Genomic DNA, 25,020 nt, shown 5'->3' on the forward strand with positions numbered 1-25,020 from the left:
TTGCATTCACCAAGTAATGTATTTTCCATGCAGCTCCTCGTTAGGAGGGAGCTTCCGCCTCACAAACCGTCCATCCTCCCGCAACTTCCCCACTCAGCTCCTTCAGACTAGCCAGAAGCAATTAGCAAATACCTATAAGAACTAAGCATTACAGGAGATATTTCTCAGTGAAATGCTCGTTAAAAAAAACATATCGTTAAAGGGTTAATTGGAAAGAGTAGGAGCTTCTTTGTTTCCCCTTCTAACTTTGTATGGTTTTAACAAATTGCATATTCATAAGATTATCATCATATTGTACAAATAAAACAAAATGTACTACTTCCTTTATAACATAAAGGTATAAACTCAAAAAACAGACAAGCACATCAAGGCAACATAAAGAGAGAGAAAAAAACACTTACAAAGAAAGCACAGAATTATTTATGTTTTTATATATCTGAGTGTAAAAATAAAGTAAAGAAAAGTGAGTAAATCAATAATAACAATAATAGAAGCTAATCTGGTACAGAGGAAAAGCTTGTTCATTTAGCCAACAGTTGTAGTGAAGTGTGTAAATTGCTCAGAAGAGCTGCGCAGTGACATCCTAATCTTCTTAAATTTAGGAAAATATCTCAGCCAAGAAAAGATCCCAAACAAGGCCAGACTATGAGCTTCTTAAAGAGACAGAGGCCTAATTTCAAGACGTTAATTTGCTTATATTTCCTTTAAGTTATGCTTAACATTTTCACAACAACTGAAGGTAATATTCTTGATTGTGCTATAAAATGGCACTATGTTGTTGGAAAGTACGTAGTACAGGCCCTTCAAATAGATCTGGGGTTCATATCTCTATCCTGCTTTCTCAGGGTGTAGCCTGGTTTAGTGACTCACCACTTCCGACTTTGATGCAGGATCGATTAATCTACAATAAAACCATGATGTCAAACTTAATTAATAAATAAATAAATAAATAAATAAATAAATAAATAAATAAATAAATAAATAAATAAATAAATAAATAAATAACGAAAATCCTCTCGAATGTCTTTGAGAGCTTAAAGTTATGATTTGATTTATATAGATAATCTGATGAAGGAGAGTGTGAAGAGGCCATTTACTAAAAAAAAAAAACAATCAGAGGATATAGGAGTCTAATAGGTGGTGATGATAATAATGGTGAGGGCTCTACTTAGAATTTGTGCGCGTCGCGGCGCGTCTCTGTGATGAACCAATGCGAATCTCCCAGTTCGCACTGCATGAGCTGCAGCGCAGGCTCAGAGCGGACGTCACAGCTCTCTCTCTCTCTCTCTCTCTCTCTCTCTCTCTCTCTCTCTCTCCGCACCTTCCCCTTCACGTCCCTTTTTTCTCCCCTCCTCTTATTCCACCGGAGCATCTCTCTCCTTCTGCTCTCCTTTCCTTCTCCACCGCCCACTTCTTCCCAGCCATTGATCCCGACCACTCACCGCACCGCCGCCTCATCATCGCGTTGCCCCGCTGCGCTTTTCTGCATTTTTCATTTCTTTTCTTTTTTTTTCTTTTTTTTTAACTAATTTATTTATTTTAATTTTTTTTCTAAGAGGACGAAAATCGGAACATTTTTATTTTTATTTTTATTTTTTTTCTGGGACTACACAAACTCCCTCCCCTGCCCCCGGCCTCCCTCCCTCCTCATCACCATGGCGAGCACCGAGGATAAAGCGGCCAGCAAGGAGAGTCCGTCCAGCTGGAAGGACTCCATCTACAACCCGAGGACCGGGGAGCTGCTGGGTCGCACGGCCAGCAGCTGGGGTAAGGATGCAGCTCTGCGTCCGGTGTTCTCCTCCTGTCAGATATTAAACCTGTGCAGCCTGATTTGTTTATTATTGTTATTGTTATTATTGATTTGTGTGCGTGGATGGCTGAATGAAGGTGACTGTGAGGCTGAGTTAGCATTGAGCCGTCCCAGGCCCGAATGGAGGTGAAGGATGGTCTAAAGGTGTGCCCAGGTCTCCTCTTGCTGCGTGAGACTATTTAGATTTCCAAACAGATATAATTTATATGTATCTGCAGAGACCCCCACCCCCCTCCTCTCTCCAGCCCCCCTGCTGACTGAGCTGCTTCCTTCCCATATAATCAGGGTCCTGCTGAATTCCTCAGCTGCATCCAAAGCTGATCAGGATGTTTATTTTTTTTTTTTTTTTTTTTTTTTATGTAATGCTTCTCCCTAGACTGAGGTGGTAACACCCTGCCCCCCCCAATTCCCCAACCAACACACACACACACACACACACACACACACACACACACACACACACACACACACACACACACACACTCTTCCCCTCACTGCAGCCGGCTCCTATAGGCTGATGCCGGCTTCAGTCAGGCTGCCTGGGCCCCCGTGCTGCTGTGCAGTGGGATGCTCCATTGCAGTTGCATGGCCGCCCACATTAGCATGCCTGTCAAGGTCAAATGGGATTCCCTCTCTCTTCTTTCTCTGTCTTTCTCGCACTGGACAGGTGCATTGTGGGATACTGCTGGAGAGCAATGAGGGCAAAAAAAGATAGAAGGGGTGGGTGGTTGTGGGGAGGGGGTGGCTGTCCTCCCCCGCCCCCGCCCCACACACACACACACACACACACTCTCTCTCTCTTTTGGTCCACTTAGAGGGCATCTCTGAGGTGCTGGTGAACCATTTTGATTCTGATGTTTCCTCGCTGTACAGCAGCAAAAAACTGCTGAAAAGTTTCGGGGAGTGGAAGGGGGTGTTGAGGAAAAAAATACCTATGATTGTCAGAGGTAGTGAATTTAAAATGGTGTCGCTTAAGTGGGTAGTTCTGTAGAACTGCAGCAAACCCAGACACGTCCCGCAGCATGCTCGACCCTCTGCCTCTGTACAAACAAACTTTACTGTTTCACAGAGAGAAGATTCGGCAGTATCAAAGTTCACACAACAAAAGTCAAAAACAATATATTAAAAACCAAGACTGCAACAATAATAGTAGTAGCAGCAATATTAATCATAATAATACTAACAATACTAATAATAATAACGTACAGTATTATTACTCTATGTTATTATTTTGTGTAATAACTGCACAGAATAACTGCACAGAAAATTCTGAGCACTTATTACAAATCATTTAGACATGACTTTTCACATGTTCAGTGTGCCTGTACATTATGTACATTTTTGGAAAAGAGACTGACTATTTACCCTGCAGTACATCAGTGCAGAAAAAAACAGATGTGCAACAACAGCAGAAATCTTACTGAAAGGGGCAGCATTATGTAAAGTCAACTTTTTTTAGCTTTACATCATGTTCAAATGTTATTCCCTCATCAAAACCACACCTGGAGTTTTACTTTGATTAAGGGATGTTTGAGAAATCCTTTAATCTCCCATGGCAACCATTCAGCTGTGCAAAACGCCTGGTTGGACCTAGCTCCTCCTTCGAGGACTAAGCTCCTCCTTAGAGCTGCAGTTTCCATGCCTCCCCTTCCCAGCTCAGCTCCTTCAGACTAGCCAGCAGCAATTAGCAAATACCTGGTGGAACTCGGCAAACGTTGGTAAAAACTTTGTTAAAGTTTTAATAGAGGAGCCATGTTGTGATGACTTTCTGAAGGCGGAGTTTCAGAGACAGAGCATCAATTTCATATGGCGTTAAATTATAAAGTCAATTTTATTTTAAGTCATACTTGATAATTACAGCATGTCTATAACAACTGAAGGTGACATCCATCCATCTATGTTCTTCCACTTATCCGGGTTCATGTCACCGGCGGTAGCAGCCTAAGAAGGGAGGTCCAGACTTCCCTGAAGGTGACATAGTTACTTAATTATTTTATAAAATGATACTCTGTGGCTGGAGAACACAATACTGGCCTTTTAAAAATGTTCTGTGTGTCCCCCTGACCTGCAGCCCTCATCCTGCTCTTCTACCTGGTCTTCTACTGCTTCCTGGCCGGCATGTTCACACTCACCATGTGGGTGATGCTGCTCACGCTGGACGACTACGTGCCTAGGTACAGGGACCGCATCCCCAGTCCAGGTCAGTGTCCTCCGGCTCCACCTAAAGGTCTGGCACCACCATCTGCTGCGAGCGGCCATGTTTTCTCTTTGAGGCATGCATTATTAATGCTCCTCCAGCTTAGACTCTTTCACTGTAAAGTGTTACTTTATATTGCTGCTTTTTGCATTGATCTGTTTTTAAGTTTCTTCCTGAGTGATAACTAGAACAGGATCAGCTCAGTGAATGCTTCCTCTAATAGCCAGGTTTTGGTTTCACTCTCACTTTATGATTATTCCACTCGACGTCTCTGTTTTGCAGGACTGGCGATCCGGCCAAACTCTTTGGACATCTCCTTCAACAGATCTGATCCACAGAAGTATTCGCAGTATGTCCGAAACCTGGAGTCTTTCCTTCAGAGTGAGTGCACTCCATGCTGATGACTTACAAAAAAAAAAAGATCTGCAGATGTCCTTTGTTTTCGTGGACTTGGATCTGAGCAGACCTCTGTCCACATCATGTCTCTATCAGGATATAATGACACGGAGCAGGAGGAGAACACGGACTGTTCTCCAGGAGATTACACCCTGCGGGAGGAAGGGGAAGGAATGTCGCAGAAAGCGTGCCGCTTCAGGAGAGCGCTCCTGAGTTTCTGCTCCGGCCTGTCTGACACTAACTTTGGATACCATGAAGGAAAACCCTGTGTGCTGCTCAAAATGAACAGGGTAAACGGCTTTCATGGCAAAGTCTGCCTTTTATAGCTGCTTACAGAAGTATACTTCATCTTTAAACTTTTTCACAAAACTTTTAGACTACAACCGTAAAACTGTTATGTGTTTCACTGGGAGTTTCTGTGATGCACTGTGGGTGGGGATAACGCTGGTCAACAGACAAATAATTGTCTTGTTTTTCAACTGTTTTAGGGTTATTTTGATTAGTTGAATCCAAAAATCACATTGGTTTTTCTCCATCACATCAACTTTCTGAACTATGGAGCAACATGAGCATCAAAATGGATGATTGTCCTCACATATGGAAAATTTGGGATCAATGAGTGATGAGCAGGAGGAGATTCCATCAAGACAGAACAGAGACGGAGAATTTTACACAATGAAGACGTGATGTTCAATTCACATTACCCTAATCAGTGTTTATTATTCGATTTACAGAAATCCAAGTTTGTAACATTTAGTTAAATGTTACAAGCCTGTTTTTGGATGAGAAATATTAATGGAAATGAACTGATAATGTCACAAAAATATCATCAATTTAGTTAGAAGATTGGATTTCTCTAAATCAAATTAGAATAAAAAAAACTTGACCTGATTGAGAAAAATGGATGTCAGTTTTGGAGTCAGTGTTGCAAAATAAACCTAAGTCAGTTGAAAAAACATGGACAACTTCCAAAAAACAATTTTTAACCCAGTGGAAAGACTTAGAATTAATTAAAACTACTTATTAGATTTTTTTCTTTTTCTTTTTTTTGGAGGGTAGGGGGAATTTGTAGCGTTCATAGCGCCACAAACACAAATTCTACTCTTAAAAAACGTTCCCATTTTTCAGTGGCTCTGTTAGGAAGCCACATAAAGAAATGTGATTTATATCACTAAACTGCACACAGTAACTTTAATCATATTTTCAAATTTACTGGAATTTGTGGAACTCTGGAGAACATAGTAAATTACAATAATGTCAGTTTTGTTTTTTAACATTAATGCAAATGTATCAAGACAACAGTTAATCTAAATCTATAAGAAATTTTCACGATAAATGATAAATGATAAATGATAAACAATAAACGATATGATACATGACCACTCGAATGATGGACTACCACAGATAACTGTAGTGTGCCAAAAATGTAACATTTTGCTCTAAATGCAAACTGCTGTGTGATTAAAAAGCTAAAACTGCACGTCCTCATGAACACAGCCTCCCATTGTGAAGCATGGTGGTGGCAGCCTCATGCCGTGGGAATATTTTTTCTTCAGCAGGAAAAGAGAAGCTGGCCAGAGTTGAAGGGAAGACGAATGCAGTTAAATGCAGGCAACACTGGAAAATAAAAATAAAAATAGAAAACTGAGGGGCTGTGAGAAAGTAGAGAGCTCCATGGTTCAGATCAAAGCTTGTTTTTGTCTTAGAATAGCCCAGTCAAAGTCTAGATCTGTGTGATGGCTTTAAATAGCTTTTTATTGATGCTCTCCATGCAATCTGATGGCGTTTGAGATACTGTGCAAGAAAACTGGGACACAAATGTTATGTTATGGAAGTACAAAGCTGGTAGAGACATGCCCTGATGGATTTTGCAGCTAATATTAAATAAAAGGTGTGGATTTAGCCAAATTATGTCTAAATAATTTTACCCATAATTTTATGACAAAAAGTCATATTTTCAGCATTTAGCTCCAAACTACATATTGAGTTAACAAGCATAATATTTAGGTTGAAGCTAAATATGTCACTTTAAACTAAATATTTAGCTCCAAATCAGATATTTTGCTAACACACACATATATTTAGTTTGAGGGTAAATATTTAGTAAGCAAGCTAAAAGTTTTTGCTTTAAACCTAGTAATTAGCTACAAACTAAATATTTATTTAGTGAGCCTAAGTTTTGTTTTGTTTGGAGCCATTAGCCTCAAATGACACAATTAGATCCAGACTAAATACTTACTTAGCAGGCCAAATTCCTATTTTGAAGTTGAATATTTGTTTAGGAAGCTAAATTTTTAGCTTCCTACTAAATCCAAATATTCCAAACCAAACATTTAGCCTCAAATCACACAATTAGCTCCAAACAATGTATTTATTTAGCAATCTAAGTATATGGTTTAAAGCTAAATATTAATTTACAAAGATTAATATTTTTGTTTGAAACCAGATAGTTAGTTTGAAGATAAATATTGAAGCTAAATTAAATATTTAGCTTCAATTTTAGTTTATAAATATTTAGTTTATAAATTAAATATTTATTTAGTTTATAAATTAAATATTTATCTTGGTAATTAGATATTTAGTTTTAAACTATAACATTTATAGATGAATTAATAACCTGGTGAAAATATGACTGACAAATTAACCCCCATTTTGTTTCTTATGACAGGCTGAATAATCCAGATTATTGCTGTTAACTTTTGAATGTGTAACTTTAGCAGCATCCCACAGCATAGCCTCTGCAATGTGTCTGATCAAAGGGATTTTTAGATTTCTTTCTTTTATTTTTAATTGTAGAAATCTTTGAAAACCACATATATAATTTTCCTCCCACTTCCACATAGGTCCTAATAAGCTATGCTGTCCCTTTGGTCATATTGTGTAGCTGCAATATGACAAAAGGTTTTAACCTGTTATGAATACGTTTGTGGGCTCAGGCTCCTAAACGATTTGATTTGTTTGTAGCGGTGCAGCGTCCTGACAGTGACCCTCCTCCCGTGTCTCTGCCCTCACAGATCATCGGCCTGAAGCCCGGCGGGGATCCCTACATCAACTGCACTGTCAAAGTAAAAACAAATATCAGAGCATTTCACATGCAACTTTCTTGTATGTGTATTTATGTCTTTTTAGTTCTTCCATTAAAAGCAAAACATATTTATTACCACTGTGGATTTAATATTTCCTTTGTTGATCTTTCATATTTTCCCTCTCTTTTTTTTTCTTTTTTTTGTGTGTGTCTTTGTGTCTCATGTCTTTTTGCATGCTGTCACTGACGTCTTTAGGGTAAGATGGATATGTGAATTATCAGGATAAGGCCAGTAGGAGTAAGAACACATTTCTGTTATGTAACAGGTCATTACGTGGGCGCCTCCAAAACCCATCTTAGTGGCATTTTAGAGTTTATTTTTAGCCTAACCAGTGCCGCTCTTTTACCCCGGAGATGTCACTTTTTTCAGACTAAACACAGAACAATCTCATTTAACTAATTCATTCAAATCTCTTTGCCTGGACCTCAGAGAGATGGTGCTTCTGCTCGCTCATGTCCTGTGTCATTTTGTCTTAAGAACATTTCACATTTGCTGTTAATTTAACACTAAACTTGCTTTTATCCAATGAGAAATTTAAACCTCCATGTATTCTTCCCTGCAGAAAGAGAACCCGATCCAAATGCACTATTTCCCCAAAGAGGGACGCTTTGACAAGATGTATTTCCCCTACTATGGCAAGAAAGCCCATGTAAGTATCTTATCTTCCAAGGTGCATGTCGATGTGTCTAAGAATATGTCTTACATGAGGCAATGAAATGCATTTTATGAAACATCAAATCTTGCCACACGTGTGTTTCTTTTGACGTTCACCTGTTCTTACAGTGTGTGTAGGAGGGAGGGTGTGAAATGTGTTGCCATGCTTTACTTTTGCAGCGATGTCACCATCGTGTTAGCCATCGGTTTAGCAATCACCTGATGAAATCGCTTACAGGTTCTTTACACAGTTTATTAGCAGGTGAATATTTATTCACTGAATTCAATAAAACGGTCAAAGCAACTGATTTTTCTAAATGCTGATGTGACATTCATCAGTGCAGACAGAGCATCAGCATAGCGTTGCTTGTTAAGCGGGTCGTTGCTTCAACATTTTAGTAGCACTTGCCCAACAGAGGCGTTGCACTTAAAACCAAACATTTACACATGCTCTACTGAATTAAAAGATTTTTTTCCACTCGTTAAGTCACCCTAAATAATAACCAAAACTATTTTTTTATTTCTTAAGAGCCACAATGATGTCAATTTATTATATTAAAATCAGAAGTTTGCATATATTTCCTTAGTCCTTGAAAGGTTTCCCTTTGAAAGTGTGTGACTCAGTTCAAATGTTTCCATTGTCCTCCCACAAACACGTCACAATCCATTTCTCTGAAATATGAACTGGTGTAACTGAGGAAGGTTTGCAGGTCCCTTCAGAACATTGGTTTTGTTGTAGTTAAGGTGCTTTTGTAGCTCATTTGAAGTAATTTTCTACAAATTAGCTTTTGTCGCTAATTTGGCAGTATGCTTCTGGTCATTGTCCATTTGGAAAACTCACTTCCACCCAAACTTTAACTTCCTGATTGACGTCATGAGATATATGGCTTCAATATTTCCACATAATTGGGAAATATATATTAAGATTATTGTAAAATGCCTCAATAATCCCTCTTGAAGCATCAAAGCACCAACATCATGAAGCTGCCACTTCCATTCTTCATCAGTTGGGGTGTTACAATGAACGTTACGGCAACACAGTTTCACCAGTCCGCTGGACACGTCGCCAGAAATGAAGGTCTTTGTCTCTGAGTGCACTGGCAAATTGTAATATATCTGTTTCGCTTTGTTGCTCTTTGAATAACAGCTTCACTAGTTGGCCTTTCGGGCGCTATGAATGGCCTCTTCACGTGGGCTTTGGTTTTGTTCTGCGTCTATTTACGTTTCACCCTTAAAGACGTCCAGCTCTGGGACACAGACACAGGGGGTGTCTTCCTGAACATTTTGATAGTGAGACGTCCCAGTGTTCAGAACGGTGTGCATGGCACATTCAGACATCTGAAAGTTACACCAAACGAGGAGCACAGGCATGGAGTTACACAGTCGTAGAAGTTTATAAAGCCATCGTCGTGATGGTGGACACAGATTACTGGAAGGCATCGTAAAGTTAGCATATGTAAACTTCAGAGTTCTAAGAAATAATAAGGATTTTAAAAATCTTTACTCTTCTCTCACTATTCTGTCATTTAAGACAGAATAATGGAAATCCTCACAAATATTTTTGGTTCCGTTCCTAGTACACTTGAAATAAGACAATAATAAATTTTAAGTGACTTTATAGCAAACTGCTTATTTTAAGTAAATAATTATTTAATGGTGAAAAGTACTTGTTCCATTGGCAGATTATTTCACTTATAATAATGTCATAAGTTAATTTATCTGCCAATGGAACTGGCCTTTATATCTTGCTAAAATGTTACTTTTAAGTTATTTTGTTTTATTTCAAGTGTATTCATATATTTGCAGTAGAAACTAGTGTTCCATACGGTACTGCATATGAACGATCTTTATTTGCCGTGACGTGAGCTCAGCTAGCTTACAAAAGGACTGTGTTTAAAATAATAATAATGGATAAGTGGCTTAAGACCGGCTCACTCAAAAGAAAAGCTGAAGATATCAGTGGAAGGAAAACAATGTCAGGAATACTTATACAATACTACTTATATTTAATTTCCCTTTGGGATAAACAAAGTTTTTTTTTTTTAATTGATCAGAGAAATTTATGTCTGCAGGAATATTTTTCCATTTTTGCAGAGCTTTTGTTCTTATGGCATTATTACGATGCATATCATGCCACCTGCACACAGATGATGGTCTGTGGCTGTGCTGAGTGACTTGGCGGTGAGCAGTGCTGCGCCCCACGCTGACTAACTACTTAAAAAACTATTATTTACATCGGCCTTTCTTCATGTTGAAAGAAAATGTTAGTTTCTGCCAAAGGTCTACAAACGTCTCTGTTTCTTTTATTGTGCTACTAAATTACAAATAGCCCTAAAATGTTATCAATGTACACAACACCTGTAGTGGAAAACAATTTCTTTTTTTGATTTCCATGTGTTTTCCGTTGTTGGAAAGCTTACAATTCACCCTCAGACAATTCAAAATGCCCCCAAGTATCGTTCATGGTACTTGGGGGCCATGAATGTTTTGTAATTGTGCCAGTCACATTTACAAAACACTTCCCAAAGAAGACAGCAATAAATGAGTTCCGAGACTAACATTTTCAGTTCAGACTGTATATATTATGATGTTGTGCTATTGTGGGAGCAATAACACAACAATGGGAGCAATTGTGGGTTAAGTTTGAGAAACACTGTCCCAGTGTCAGGACTGATGAAAGATCATTTCCTCCCCGACGCAGGAGAACTACGTGGAGCCGTTGGTGGCTGTGAAGCTGCTGTTCACCAAGGAGGACTATAACAAGGAGCTGGCCGTGGAGTGCAAGGTGTACGGCTCCAACCTTCTAAACAACGACGACAGGGACAAGTTCCTGGGCCGCATCACCTTCCGGATCAAGGTGGTGGAGTAAAACAAAAAAAGGCGGAGGCGGATTGGAGGAGCGCACCTTGCTGGCCCCTGAATTTACAAACGGATTTGTGATTATGAAAAAATTTTTAAAATTAAAAAAAAAAAAAAAAAAAAGGAAGGAAGTGTCAAATATGTCACAAAGATGTTTCTTTTCTCTCTTTCTTTTCTGGATATGGTATCGATGTTTGACGCAGGTAAATGTTTGGGCCTCCAAACCAGGCCGGTTGGTGGCAGACGTTGCTTTGATGACCTTCCTGACCCTCCCATCTGATTTCTTGCTGATCTCCTCAGAACAAGTTTCTGAACCAGATCCTTTCCATTTCCTGTTGCACCGTTCATCCTTTACTTAGCACAGGTCCCTTTTTTTCTTTTTTTAGTGCTGATGTGATTTAATAACCTATAGCCATTGGAACCAAGCTACTTGGAGCTGTTGTGTGTAATTGTTGATACTTTTTTCTTTTTATTTGTGACTTTCCTCCTGTCAGGATGAGTGTGTTTCCACCTCTGAATCTGTGTGAAGGGCCTCGTCACTCACTGATGTTGCGAGGACTCGGGATCTTGCTGTGTGTAGAGCTGAAAATGTAGAACATGTCCAACGTATCTTTCATCTCAAAAGATTTCATCAAGTCATACCTTGATACTCGAGTATAGCCAATGTATCCTTGTATATGAAATGCCAATTCCAAACGCCCTTTTAACTATAATATATAGTGAACTTAAGCATATTTAGGGAACTATAGGTAGAAATTTGTCTTGCGGTGCACCAAGCTGCAGACCAGTCTTGTGCCGTCCTTCTGTCTATCTGGCTGTTTGTGTGTCTGCATGTGTGTTTGTCTGTCCGTCCATCTGTCTGTCTGTCTGCTTGTCTTCCTGTTTGTCCACCTCTTGCAGCTGATTGGGTGAGTCCCTCCAGGACTGGGTGAGCTGCGTTGTCTGGGGCGGCGGTGTGTGTGTGGATCGTGAGGGTTTGCTGTTTTGAGGCGGAGAGGAGCTGGAGAAGCATAGCGAGAAATAACTTCACTGCAATATGTACTGTATATCTCTACGTGATCTGTATATCTATCTGGGTCTCAAAGATTGTTTGTTAGCTTACTCTCTTCTTCAGCCTGTTTATCTGATTGTCTGCTGATCTATTACTCTTTAATGTACATATATATAAATATATATACACATACACAAACACGTACACAAACACACACACACACACACACACACAATATCTACCATATTTATCTAAGTCACACTGTATTTTTGGTCACCAAACATAATGTCTGTGCACTGTAAAGAAATATAATTTAAGCAAAGATTTACATAAGATTATCTTATTCAAAGCTATGTTTACACAGTCTTAAAAGGAACCTGTATTTAAAGGAACAACCTGTAACATCTCTTCAGGGTGCCTTAAGACCTGATGAAATAAATTGTGATTTTGAAGAAAAAAAGCCTCATAGTTTCCTGTGTTTTGTAGTTGTTTCATTTCCATTTTAGCTCGTAGAAAATACGTTTTTGCCTTTGTAAAGTCTAGCATGTTAGCATGCTAACTTATTTACTTTAACTTTTATGTCACTGTAGACAATAATAACCCCAAATACTTCAATGTTCCGTCTTAAAGGGATATTTTTTGGAATTTACTGAAGCTGATTCTTTTCTTAAGAAATGATCCCAAGCATCCTCCTCAAATAAACTGACAAGAAAAGGACAGAGAATCAAATGTTTTTTTTTCCATCTTTAAGGTATATTGTTCACTTTTTCACTGACATAGCAAAGCACTTTTTAATTTAAACGACACACCTGCTTTTTTTTATTTGTCATATACTCGCCTGACTTAAGCAATACATCAGGTAAGATACTGTCTGCTTATGACTGATTAGTGTGTCTCCACTTAGAAATAAACTCACCCTTTTCTGTTTGAGTCATATTTAGTTTTTCAAGTATCCTTTTATTATTAATAACCATGACTGTCAGAGCGCTTGGGTTCCTCAAAGAGAGATTGGAAGGATTTCAAACATAATCATTATTTCTAGTAAGTTATTTCTAATCTTCTGAAAATTATCTTACTTCCAGAGCCCTGTTTTATATGATAAAACACATGCCATCACATAAGATTAGTATAGAGATATGCATAAACAGAATGAAAATTACATTTTTATCTTCAGATAAGTTATTATTAACTGGGTGGTGGAAGTAATTGGACTGCAGATCGGGTTTTTTCATAAACATAAATACGAGTTTTTTATAACATACTCTCATTTTTATTGTAGTACATTTTTGTAACCACGTGGGGGCGCCAGAGAGACCAAGCAGTCACAGACAAGAAATTAATGGAAAACATTGTACATACACCACCACCTTAGCGTTGATAGGGGTAAGACAAAGTTGATATCAATTTAACGAGAAATATCATCTAAAGGTTCATCTACAGGTAAAGCCTTTGTTCCACTGTAGATCTTGGCTGGCTTTTGGTAGTGTTACAATAATCCATCACTGCTTCAATAATGTGATGCTATTTCTATAAACGTTGCTTGTAAATAGTGGGTGGAATTAGGATCATTATCATGATAAAAAATTGAACCATTTCTGCAATTTTCAGAGCACAATCTGAAGCTGCACTCTTCACGTCATGATTCAATCAAAGCTGGACATGAACTAACTCTGACCTCTTCAAAAGACAACCATAAACATGACATGCAAGATTGTTTTCATATGCAGTAATCACAAACTTTAATGTATTTTGTGTCAAGTAAAAAGATTATACAGGTTGTTCTCAACATGCCTTTGTGATAAAAGTCTGAAGATTGTGTCTCGTGGACCCCTAACCTCTTGATGCAGGTACAGCTGCAACATCTGGTTGTTTATTTTGTGACTCTTGTGATTTGAAAAAAATGGGTTTCTATTGCAGTTTTGGAAAATACATCTGTTCAGTGCATCTGAAAAACCACCTCATCCTAGTGCAAAAATGGTCAATCTAAAACGTGATTATTTTTTTCATGTATTTCCATTAAGTTAATTTAGATAGAATGGTCATGTTGGGCCTACTAGAGGTGCTGAGGCCAGAAAACATCAGGAACAGATGTAAAATAAGTCCTATCTTCTTTCTGTTCTGAGTCTTCATCACCTCCATCACCTATGAAGCTGCAGAAGCTCCATGCGTCGCTCTCAGCTGTTGCAGGAGCAGCAGCAGTAACAGCAGCTCCTGCTAAATGTGAGATAATCTCCTGGGCTTTAGCTGCAACAAGAATTCACCTTAATGTCTCCTAAGCTCTTACTGTCCTTGACTTGAACGGCAGTAAACAGCAGAAGTTGGAGATAAAAGCTTATCCCACTTGGTATCTCAAGTTTCAATGAGGCCAATAAAATATATCAACATTTTACTATATCCTTATTCAGGAAATTTTTTAAGTGTTAATCTTCAGCTTTGACAGGTAAATAATATTTATTTTGAGTTTTTATTAATTTCTTCTCCCAACATGCAAAATAAAATGAATATCATCAACTTAAGAGCTTTGAATGATGCAGTTCTTTTTAGATTGTTAAGATTATTACAACAAATTCAATGAATGAAATTATTTGGTGAACTTAAATCAACCTTCCACATTTACACACAAATATTCTGATGTGTGTCCCTCAACAACTTGTAGAAAATCCACATCATTTTCATAACTATCTCCTGACCCAATTCTGACTGGATAATTATCCATTCACCTTACTGGAACTGGCAGAACTTGGTTGATTTGATCAGCCATCAAGTCATATTAGTGTGGAATATCCTCTCTGATGCCCAGTTATTGAGTCAGACTGCAACTGACTTCAGTCAGAAGCCTCTTCAGATTTGTTGCAAGACTGACTGCTCCCGAGGATCCTTTCTTCCCACAGCGTCACCATCCACAATTCTCTGAAGATACTTGAATTATATGAGTTAAGACAATAAATTAATAAATCATTTTAATTCAATTTAATAACAAAAACTGCATGACATAGTGAAGGAGGACAGCTTCTGAGTTCTTTGACTTTAAATCAACAGCTAGATGTTTGAAATATTGACGCATCTGAATGTTCCAACAGGTCAGTGGTGCCAAACACAAATCAAAAACTGGTTTTTAGAATTGATGAAACAGGTTTAAATTTTTTGGACAGGCACCAACTTCAGAATTATCGAAAGTCTGGTGAAAAAGCTAAGTGCCAGGAAACTGAGAGCTGGGCTGTTACCTTCCCATATGCAAATTTAGGTGTTTCTCCCACTTACTTTGATTCCTCTGGTAGAATTTCAACCTGGCCAATCAATGAACAGACAGAGAAATCGTGAACTAAACTACAGTTTAGTAATGGCAGTGGAGGGAGTGAACAAAGCCGTTCAGTCCGTGTTGGCCACACCTCCAAATATTGAATCAACATAAACAGCTGCTTTGTTGGGATGGACACTTCTCTCTTCATAGTGGAGGATGGTTGTTTACAGCGCAGGCCTTTTCCGGTAAGCTTCACAGCACACAACTAGTACATTAAATACTCACAGACAAAACATTAGTTATTGGCTAGCTATCATTGGAAACAATCATTTCTGACAAGCTAGCAAACTTGCCAATTGTGGTCAAATATTTTTGTTAGATCAGAAAGCAGGTTGTTTCTCTGCAACTTGTTGAGAGAGATTTAACCAAATACTAGTGCGAGTCTGTATAAATTTCAACCTGTATATTATTTCAACCTCGTCTGGAGAAAATCCATGTAAATTCAAACTAGTGGTCAAATATGAATAATTGCTTTTAGCATTTATTCACCACTTTGAAAAAAAAATGCTGTATGCAAATCTTCACCTTGCACATGTCAGAAGCATTGAGTTGCCCAGTACCTTGAGGCGATTTGAAACTGGTTTAAACTAAGATGGCAAAAGGGTTATCACCTAATCAGCTAAAAGTTTAACTTGCCAATTTGTGGAAACCAAGACCTGGCTGTAGTCAGCATCTTTAGAGGGGATTAGTGGGATGGATATTTTTAGGATTCACTCCTGAGTCCTCAGCAGCACCGTCTCTGTGTAAATATAGTGACGGCGAAGTGCGTAACGCGCCACAATCTGGGCTGTTCTGACTCTGGCAGCAGGTGACAAAAACACATGTAAACCAGACGCACTGATTTCAAAAGACATATTTAATTTCCTCAAGCCGATTCAAACGTAAAGGATTTTTTTTTTTCAGATTTACACAGCGCATTACTTCATTTTCTTTCATTCATATGTACAGAAACATGATTGCACATTTGAATTATATTCACATAAATGGTAAAAACTCAGCTCTGCCCGTTTAAAACAAATAAAGACCCTGAGACAATCAGCAAGAGCAACTGGCCTATTCAAAGTCTCTAATCTCAGCTCAACATAAACTATACAATAATTTATGATATCTAACTAGCTTGAGTTTTTTCTTCTTCTTTTTTTTAACAATCATTAGACTAATAAAAACAGCCCTGAATGATCACAGAACTTCAGGGCTGTGGACAGGGAACTCCTGGTACAGGAATTTATTGCCCAACTCCTCTAAATTGTCCTCGATCATATGCAGCAAAGATCTGCTAGTTGTGCACTCTTCTAGCAGTCCCCCAGCATCCCTGGGCTTCACTCTCTGTCCTTATGTTGGACGTTACAGCACCAACACAGGAGAGACTCAGAGCGGGGAGGTGTTTGGTAATATTTCATTTCTCTAAAATCATTCTAAACTTGAAATTACTTACATAAAGCCCCCTTTTTCTGTGCATAGATACTTGCATAACTCTTTTATGTACAACACATACATTCACTTTTTAGAGTTTGTATAAAACTAAGAAGTCAGGCGGATGGAAATGCTGTGTTTTGCTGTAACTACGTGGTCTAAGATCACAACAAAAAAGGAATACTACAAATTTCTCTGTGGAATGCGGTGGAGGAAGAAAACCCCACTCCTCACAGTAGAAACCCTCTGGTGTTATGGAAGTGTAAATAAACGCAGATGTTCCACAATCCAGCAGGATCGATTTCAAAGACGAGAAGATATTTTACATTTCTATCTTTACAGTTGTACATGTAACAGCAGTTTCCAACTGTCTTCCCGTGCAGACACCAGTTTACTTTTGCAGTTTCACTGCAAACACTTGTGTGGATAAAAAAACAGCTTACTGCTAGCATTCACTCTTGGTCAATATGGTTGCAAGTCTACAGAATGAAATTTGCATGTCTGTAAGAGAAGCTGTGGCCCAGGAATGATGTGTAAAATACATCATCATGTCATTGTACATGCTTTTGTGAGCTCTGCCTCAGGAGCAGCCTGCCTCTAAACCATCAGCATCCTTACAAGCTCTTTCTCTCTGCAAAGATGCCAATCCTTACCCTTCATGAAACATGATCCACGTTTTACACCGGTGCTATTGTCCATGAGAAAGCAAATTACTGAGGTGTTAGAAGCCTAACATGAGCCCTCTCAGAGGAGCGCGCACGTGCCGGACTTCTTGTCATCATCTAGACCTCCTCCACCCTCCTTCCTGTTGGGATCACTGAGTTCGTCGTACAGTCCGGTGTCAATCATCTCTTGCTGCCAGGGAATGGGCACTGCGCCCGTACTGAACTCCTTGAAAAATTTATCATCCTTGGCATCAAACTCGATGCCTTTGATCTCGGAGAACTCTGCGATGTCGCCGGTGTCCTTGGCGTAGACGACGTTGGGTTTGGGCACCCAGGGAGGGTCCACAAGCCCTGCCTCCAGGCGAGGGAAGTTGATTGTTTTGAACCACTCGTGCTTCCTCGGATCCTCCATGTTGTTCCTGTTAAAAGGAGAAAAATACATGTGTGAATTCATGTAGATCCAGAATTACCAAAAGGCTAACCAGCAATGCTGAACCTTATGCCTAACGCCCTGACTAAAGCTGATTTGAAGATGCTACTGTTCAGAAGGTAGCAGGGGTACCTTCTGTCCATCCCTAATAGCTCATGTAAACCAGAAGAACCTGCTCTTACCTCATGCCCAGACGCTCATCTATCTTCTTCTTGAGGAACTGCTGGATGATGTCCTTGGTGGGAGCATCAAAGCACTTGTGCTCCCACTTTGGCTCCTCATTGAGAATGCGTCGTTGGACCTCCTCCTTCTCCACCTTCTCCTTTTTACTCTCAGGGCCTTTGAAAGGTGTGTAGCCTGCCACCATCTCATAGATACTGCAACCCAGGGCCCACCAGTCCACCGATGTCCGATATGGTGTTTTGCTCAGGATCTCAGGGGCCATGTAGGCTCCTGTACCAGCCTGGACAGCAGACATAAAAGTTAGGAAATTTAGAAAAGTTGAGGTTAACATGATAAAAGTTGAGTTGAACTTGAGACTTTTGTCATGTCCGTCTCAATGAAAGTGTGACATGTTGTAGAGAATGTTGTTGGATCATGGAATACATTTCTGCTTAAGAGTATGTATTTCCAAATGTATATATTGAACTGTCCAATGAAATACCACCTTTCATTATCCTTCCCTACTGCTTTTCTCTACCACTTCCCCTTCTTTTTATCTTTCCCTTTCCTTGTGTGACCCTGTTGCCAGCCTTAAAGCCAAGAGCCTAATCCTAATGCTAAGCCTACTAGCTGTCAAGAGTTGTGTGTGTCTGCACCCTGAGTTGTCCTGTCTCTTATATAAGGCCTGTCCATTTCTGGATGTTGTAGCCCCCAGCAGAAATGCATCCAGACATCCAAACACAGAGCCTATTATGCCAGCTAAAGAACATGCGCCACAGACCTGCGCTGAACTATTTCTGTTTGCCACCTCAAGTTAGTCGAGGCACTTACATATCCTAACACCTTAAAGACTATTACTATCAGCCTAAATCATCCCTTTCTATTCTTTGCTCCACCCTCAGTGCAAAGCCATGCAGGTAGGCAACTGACCTGGAATCATTGCCAGTATCAATCCCCTCAAGAAAACGCACCCTGCTTCTTTGCTCATACGTATATACATGTAGACATTGATTGAGGACCTCACCATTTGTGCTATTTAAGTCTTTTGCACTGATGATTGGGATTACTGGACACCTTTGGCACCTCTAGACCTGTCCTTCACAAAGATTGAGTTGCCACACATCTATGATTTGAATGCCTAGTAGTTTTGTACCAGCACCATGTCAGATATGATCACCCGGCCCACACAAAGGAGGAAAACAGAGGCAACTTCTGGAATTTTTTATCTCCAAGATGAAACTGATTGCAATCTACCATGTCTGAACATATGCAATGCAAGTTTTCCTTCAGTCTCTCAATCTAATCAGGGACAGACTTGTGTAATGCCCAGTAAGAGGATTATGGGACCAAAGCCAGGCTTGCCTGTAGGAGGTTAGCCCAGTCACTTTGGCTGACTGGAGAGCATCGCAGTGCTCAATAATGAGCTTACTGGACTTTCATAGAGCCAAGAGCTTACTCTTTGCTCCTGCAAGTAAGTACTGAACAAAACCAGTGGCAATATTGGTTTTCTTGTTTTGACAGTTGAGGTGAAAAATGCTGCTAACTAGTATACTATTAGAATGTTCGATTGTTTATCTGTTAAATGCGTTCTTACTCAAAATATTTAACAAATCTACCACTGTTTTCAAATGTTGGTACATAATCTTATAGTATCGCCACCTAGTCTGGTTCTGGTAAGCTGTTCTTTTTCAGTGTTGTCAGGGTGCCCTTCACTTGGGGGCCCTCAATGAAGATGAGTTGATTTTCAGTCGGATAGAATGAATAAAATCTCTCCCATCAAGGTGCTCACAAAAGCATTAGCATATGTGTTAGTGTATCTCAAAATGGTTGCCTACAAATGTTGAAGCTTTGTCCTGACTGCTAAAGGATCAAATGAGTTATATAATCGATTTAGAGGCTCTAATTGCAAAGATCTTTAAACAAACCAGTAATCCCTGTCCGGATTTACACTGAAACTCTACTAAAGGGTGACAATATGTCGACATGCTGAAATGAACTGAACCTTTTCTTTACATTAGCCTGCTACCCAGGGACCACTGATCCTGGTGTATTTGGACATTTTTGTTTTCTTAAGAGAGTTAGCTAACAAAAATTACTGCCTTAACATCAGTCATACAGACACAAGGGATGATTTTAATAGCTTTCTGTTGTACAGTGTATCAAATGTTTTCTCAGTTCTTGAAACCACACAGCCACAATGTCCGTCTACTCACCATCTGGGTGACAGTTTTTCCGGGAAGGACCTCTATTGCCAGACCCAAATCTGAAAGTCGACACTGGCCTTGACTATCCAGCAGAACATTCTCAGGCTTCATGTCACGATATACAATATCCATGGCGTGGAGGTGCAGGATGCCGGTGGCGATTTGTGCAGTGTAGTGAATGATGCGTTTCATCTCTATTCCCTTGTCCGCACCTTTGCCATCATAGCCTATGTTGTAAATGTGGTACTTGAGATCTCCTCCATTCATCAGGGTCATGACAAGGCACAGGTGAGTCTTGGTGTCATATGCATAGGCCAAGTTGACCAGAAACAGACTGTTGACCTTCTCCAAGATCTGCTTTTCTAAAAGGGCCATTTTTTCACCACCCTTCTTTTTCAGACGCTTTTTACACAACTTCTTGCAGGCGTACATCTGACCCGTGTTCTTGACCTGAACAGCACATACCTACAAGGAGAAGAACATTGTTTGGAAAACATGAGGGTTTCTTCATTATGAAAGATGCTTAGAACTTCTACAATATCTAGACAGAATCAAAATATCATCTTTTGGTATTAAGCTGACGGACATAGCCAAAGACCGATTTATGCAGATTGAATGACCAAAAGTTTTCTTGTTTCTTGATAAATTAAACATTTTTCACACTAATGAACAATGTAATGTTTATTATAGAAGGCTTAGAAGGTTTTAAGGTTAATGTCTATATGTTCTGAGTTTGTGAAGCCAAGGTAAAATTCTTTGTGCAAACAAAGTTAGCCAGTGACACTTATTCTGATTGTGAAATGTTAAACCATTTCATTAGTTTGGCATTATGTATGATATGCTAATCATCAATCATCCAATTATCTATTGGCTTGGGTACAAGGCAATTGAAAAACTGGACATAGGAGTCAAACTAACTTGACTCTTGCTAGCTGATCCTTAGCATTACTTAGCATCACCCTAGAGACTTGTTTTGCTCACATCTTAAACTAAAATTCTTATCAATATCAGTTTTTGCTGTAGGTAGAAACATGGCACAATCATTATGTAGACTAAATTGTAGTATCCAGTGTTTAGTTAAAAAATGGAGAACATACTAGTGAAGGCCGTTTGAGGTAGCAGCTATAAGGTTCAGTCATGGTAATCCCTAACTCCAAATAAGTTCCTCAAGGGTCAGCTCTAAGACCTGTGTATGTGAATGTAATGCTAAGCCATTACAGGATAGTAGTGTTGATCATTTGTGCAACTTTTATCAGTAATGGCAGATAACGCATCTGTTGGAGAAATATTTCCCCTTTGAAACACCTGGATGGCTCGAAACAAATAAGTTTTAAATATTTGTGTTTGGGAGTCGATGGCTTCTTATTTTGGCCCTTATTTTCTGTCGAGTCATCAGATTTGATTCTGCACCAACAATATGAATTGTGATTTTATGGCTCATGCTTGGCAGTCAGCTTGAAATGAGGTTAATCCTCTTGCCCACAAGTTCTCATCAACAGCAATTACATTACGACCAAGAAATGCAAAAATGCCAGTAGGATTTTAGAATGTGAATTTGGAAACCTCATAAAATGACTGAGGTTTAAAATATACATATCTATATTTAAAAATAAGTCGTCATGCTTACCTCACCAAAGCCCCCTTTTCCCAGAGTCCTGAATTCGTAAAAGTATTTGTCACTGATGGGCTGCTTTTCGTACTCCTTCCATTGAAGGAATTTGTCAAAGAATGGGCTGTCCTGGTAATCTGTAAAAGGCTTGCCTTTCAGAAATTCTCTTACACCGTCCTGGACCTGCGTTTTCATCACCTCCTCAAAGTTGGCATCTGTCACAGACTTGCATTTTTCCGCAGGCTCCCCGGTAAGAAATGTCAGGAAGGATTTGGAGTCAGCTTTGCAGTACTTTTTCATAATTTCTTGCCGAGCCTTCTCTTTGGTTGCACCTTCAGCGAGGTCCCAGTCATACAGTTCATCCAGGAACTCTGCAGCAAGTTTGAACTCAGGGGTACTAGACAAAAAATCACGGAAAAGCTTTTTCCCTATAGGCTGCCTTTCACAAATGAATGTAAAGTCCTTGTCGATGGCTGCTCTGATGGCAGCACACTGCTCCGGCTTGGGCAGAGACAAGCTCCGGCGGCGCTTTTTCATCTCCTTGTCATCCCCTCCTTGTGCTTTCAGGTAGGCCGTGTTGGCCACCAGGTTATCCAAGCCCCCCATGTCACACATCTTGGCGGTTTTGCGTGTTCTGTCCCCCCTACGTGACTGGGTTCTTCAGTGGCTTCTCAAGGATGCCCACTTAGAGTTTGTGCGTCTATGTGAGAGTGCACTTCTCTCCCAAAGCCAGCGTGCAAATGAGCTCCTGCACACAGCACACCTGCAAACCTAAGACACACTGACACACCCAGTAATTACTCATTTAGAATTAAATACCAAGGAGGGATTTTGGCTTAAGGATCTTTGTGTGGTCTATTCAAGGATGCTGTACACGGAAAGGGAATCGTAAGCGGGCTCTGCCGTAAGAGGCTTTGAAGACCTCTATATCTGTCCCTGATTTTTCAAAGTCTAGCAGTGGTCCTTTGGATTCTGTTGACCATGCAGATAGTAGTGAGGTGCACAATAAGATCAAAAGACAGAAATAACCAGAAACATTTTTTGACAAATGTCATGAATACATTTAAATAAATCTAGTATGTCTATCTGTGCATTTGCTTAAAACACGACAACTGTGAAATGAATTGAATATCGTGTAGAATCTCATGTAAGATATCATTTACATGTGCACACATGGAAAGGGGAAAGATCTCGGGCATCGTTAGATTCCTCCTGCCTGTCTCACCGGAACATGGACCACAGTGAGCTCACTTGTAATCTGCTTGCTTCTTTATCTCTCCCAACACTCTCATTGGCAATATTTACTCTAATTCATCAATGGCCATGTCTTGATCACCAAGAAAGGAAAAAAAAAATCTGCAACATATTTCTAATAATATTGTGTTTTTATTGTCATAATGAAGACCATATGTTGAGTGAGATAATCTCCAAGAACATCCTGGTTGTGAAACAAGCAGAGGTTACAGATGTGACTAAAACTAGGTGTTTACCTGCACTGACGGTCTGCAAACTGCAGTTCTGGAGCCGCATGTGGCTATTTGGGCCCTAATCATTTTGGAGAAAGATTAAGTAGAACGGAGCAGTTTTTATTGCACATGAAATTCAATAAAAGTAGTCTAATAGCAGCTTTTCTATGTATTTTGGTTCAACAGCTGCAGGTACAATTTCAAGATGAGTGAAGGTGCCACATTCACCTGTTAGAACAGTTATGTACCAGGATAAAGCCCATGGCAGTGTCCAGGTGTGATATTCTTCAGGAAGGAGATCAGTTGATCATTTCAGAAAGGAACATGGACTGAAAAGCCACACAGGGAAGAAGAATCCATTACTACAAAGGCAATACAAAAAAATGCTAAATTATAGTTTGAAATGGACTCAAGGAAAATACTTTACTGTGTTTTGTTTAGCCTTGGCCGCTCTGGGATTAGCCGTTAGCTTCCACCTTCTAGACCATTTGATAAATCACCAAGATTGTTATCTACTGCATCTCAGCTGCTTATAACCTTTTCATAGAACCTCATTTTAAAATTTCTGAAACAATTTTAATTGCAGGCAATCCCAACACTTCGTCTATTATAATGTGTGGGCCAATTCAGGTTGATAAACCTGAGATAATATTAGCTAATCCTTTCTCAAAGAGTCTCAAGCTGTCAGTATCCTGCAGAAGACCAAAGGCTTTGCTTGCTGTCCACAACCACCAATGTAAGAACTTTTGACCCCCTCAAGTGGCCTAGGAAGACTCCTCACAGATCACCCAGCTTCTAAAAACAGTCAGAGGGATCTGTTATACTTAAGGACCTCATGAAACCACTTTACTGAAGAAAACAAACCAACATTTGCCCTTATTTATTTGATTTTATTTTTTATTTTTTTGTTATTTCTTTGTAATTTCTCACCGGCTAAAAGAAAGCTTAAGAATATTTTGATCTAAGAGAGCCAGCGGCCAAGTCATTGAGTCAGCCATGACAGTGTGGACTTGTAAATGGATCATAGTGTCAGTGAAGCCCTTAAGCCTCCTGAGTGGATGAAAAGAGGCCATGAGTTTTATCTGTTTCCAGGTCATGGAGGGAGAGAGCTGTAAGCTGAAAGCTCACAGATCCTCCATAAGTTTCACTTTTACCTCACACACGACTTCTGCTGCTCAGAGTTACTCTCCCAGAGAGCCCACTGGGCCTCGGTGCCTTCACAAGTCACTTGGTTGCAATGGATCACAGGAGCGTGGTTGAAAATAAAGAACTGTGCCAGATAAGTTCACAGGATTGTTTCCAAAAAGGTTCCTCTGATGTTTTATTTCAGTTGGTTTTTATGCTTGATCTATGAGTCGCCTGCTGCTTTAACCTTGGGGTAATTAACCAAGCTTGGTGGTTGGTGGAGGGTTGTTAGCAAGGATTAAGATGAGGGAACCACTCTGTGCTAGTGCCTCAGAAGATGTTATGTAGTCTTCACACTGTTTCACTCAATCTTCTTAAGCCCACCAGACAGCTCTACATGGAGAGGCGGCACACATTCCCAGCGGAGCCGGGAGACAAATTAAAGGGATAGTTCAAGATTTTATTTTCTGGAGTCTGTTAAAGGATTTTTAGCAGCCAGTATCCTATTCAATTTCTTTTCACCTTCTGTTTATTTTCTGACTTGTCATCTTTTTAAATATGTCTTGCACCACCACTTGCAACACTGGGAGTGTTGTTGTCCCAGGTCATCACAGTTTACAAAAAAGGGCTACAGGATCCCCAAGAGTCTCCA

The 25,020-nt window shown here is 39.6% G+C and overlaps 2 protein-coding genes across 2 annotated transcripts; one reads left to right on the plus strand and one right to left on the minus strand.

Moving 5' to 3' along the window:
• The first annotated feature begins 1,330 nt into the window (after positions 1-1,330).
• atp1b3a (ATPase Na+/K+ transporting subunit beta 3a) lies at positions 1,331-11,125 on the plus strand. Its single transcript, XM_015060498.1, has 7 exons — positions 1,331-1,767; positions 3,882-4,010; positions 4,290-4,388; positions 4,500-4,693; positions 7,418-7,468; positions 8,052-8,138; positions 10,845-11,125. The coding sequence occupies exons 1-7, from the start codon at positions 1,656-1,658 to the stop codon at positions 11,010-11,012; spliced, it is 840 nt and encodes a 279-aa protein (XP_014915984.1). The 5' UTR covers positions 1,331-1,655; the 3' UTR covers positions 11,013-11,125.
• Positions 11,126-16,129: 5,004 nt separating this feature from the next.
• Positions 16,130-22,601, minus strand: grk7a (G protein-coupled receptor kinase 7a). Its single transcript, XM_015060508.1, has 4 exons — positions 21,796-22,601; positions 20,178-20,633; positions 17,985-18,265; positions 16,130-17,791 (listed from the first exon to the last, which is right to left on the minus strand). The coding sequence occupies exons 1-4, from the start codon at positions 22,390-22,392 to the stop codon at positions 17,452-17,454; spliced, it is 1,674 nt and encodes a 557-aa protein (XP_014915994.1). The 5' UTR covers positions 22,393-22,601; the 3' UTR covers positions 16,130-17,451.
• Positions 22,602-25,020: the final 2,419 nt, after the last annotated feature.

This window comes from Poecilia latipinna, unplaced genomic scaffold, assembly GCF_001443285.1.
Source record: "Poecilia latipinna isolate Pla-1442-1.1 unplaced genomic scaffold, P_latipinna-1.0 Scaffold1720, whole genome shotgun sequence".
In the NCBI taxonomy this organism is placed as follows: Eukaryota; Metazoa; Chordata; class Actinopteri; order Cyprinodontiformes; family Poeciliidae; genus Poecilia; species Poecilia latipinna.

Coding starts and splice junctions, on each gene's coding strand:
- grk7a (XM_015060508.1), bottom strand. CDS start 22,392: ATGTGTGACATGGGGGGCTTGGATAACCTGGTGGCCAACACGGCCTAC. Junction 20,634..21,795: donor GAAAAGGGGGCTTTGGTGAG/GTAAGCATGACG, acceptor TTCTCCTTGTAG/GTATGTGCTGTTCAGGTCAA. Junction 17,792..17,984: donor GATGAGCGTCTGGGCATGAG/GTAAGAGCAGGT, acceptor TCCTTTTAACAG/GAACAACATGGAGGATCCGA.
- atp1b3a (XM_015060498.1), top strand. CDS start 1,656: ATGGCGAGCACCGAGGATAAAGCGGCCAGCAAGGAGAGTCCGTCCAGC. Junction 1,768..3,881: donor TCGCACGGCCAGCAGCTGGG/GTAAGGATGCAG, acceptor CCTGACCTGCAG/CCCTCATCCTGCTCTTCTAC. Junction 8,139..10,844: donor ACTATGGCAAGAAAGCCCAT/GTAAGTATCTTA, acceptor TCCCCGACGCAG/GAGAACTACGTGGAGCCGTT.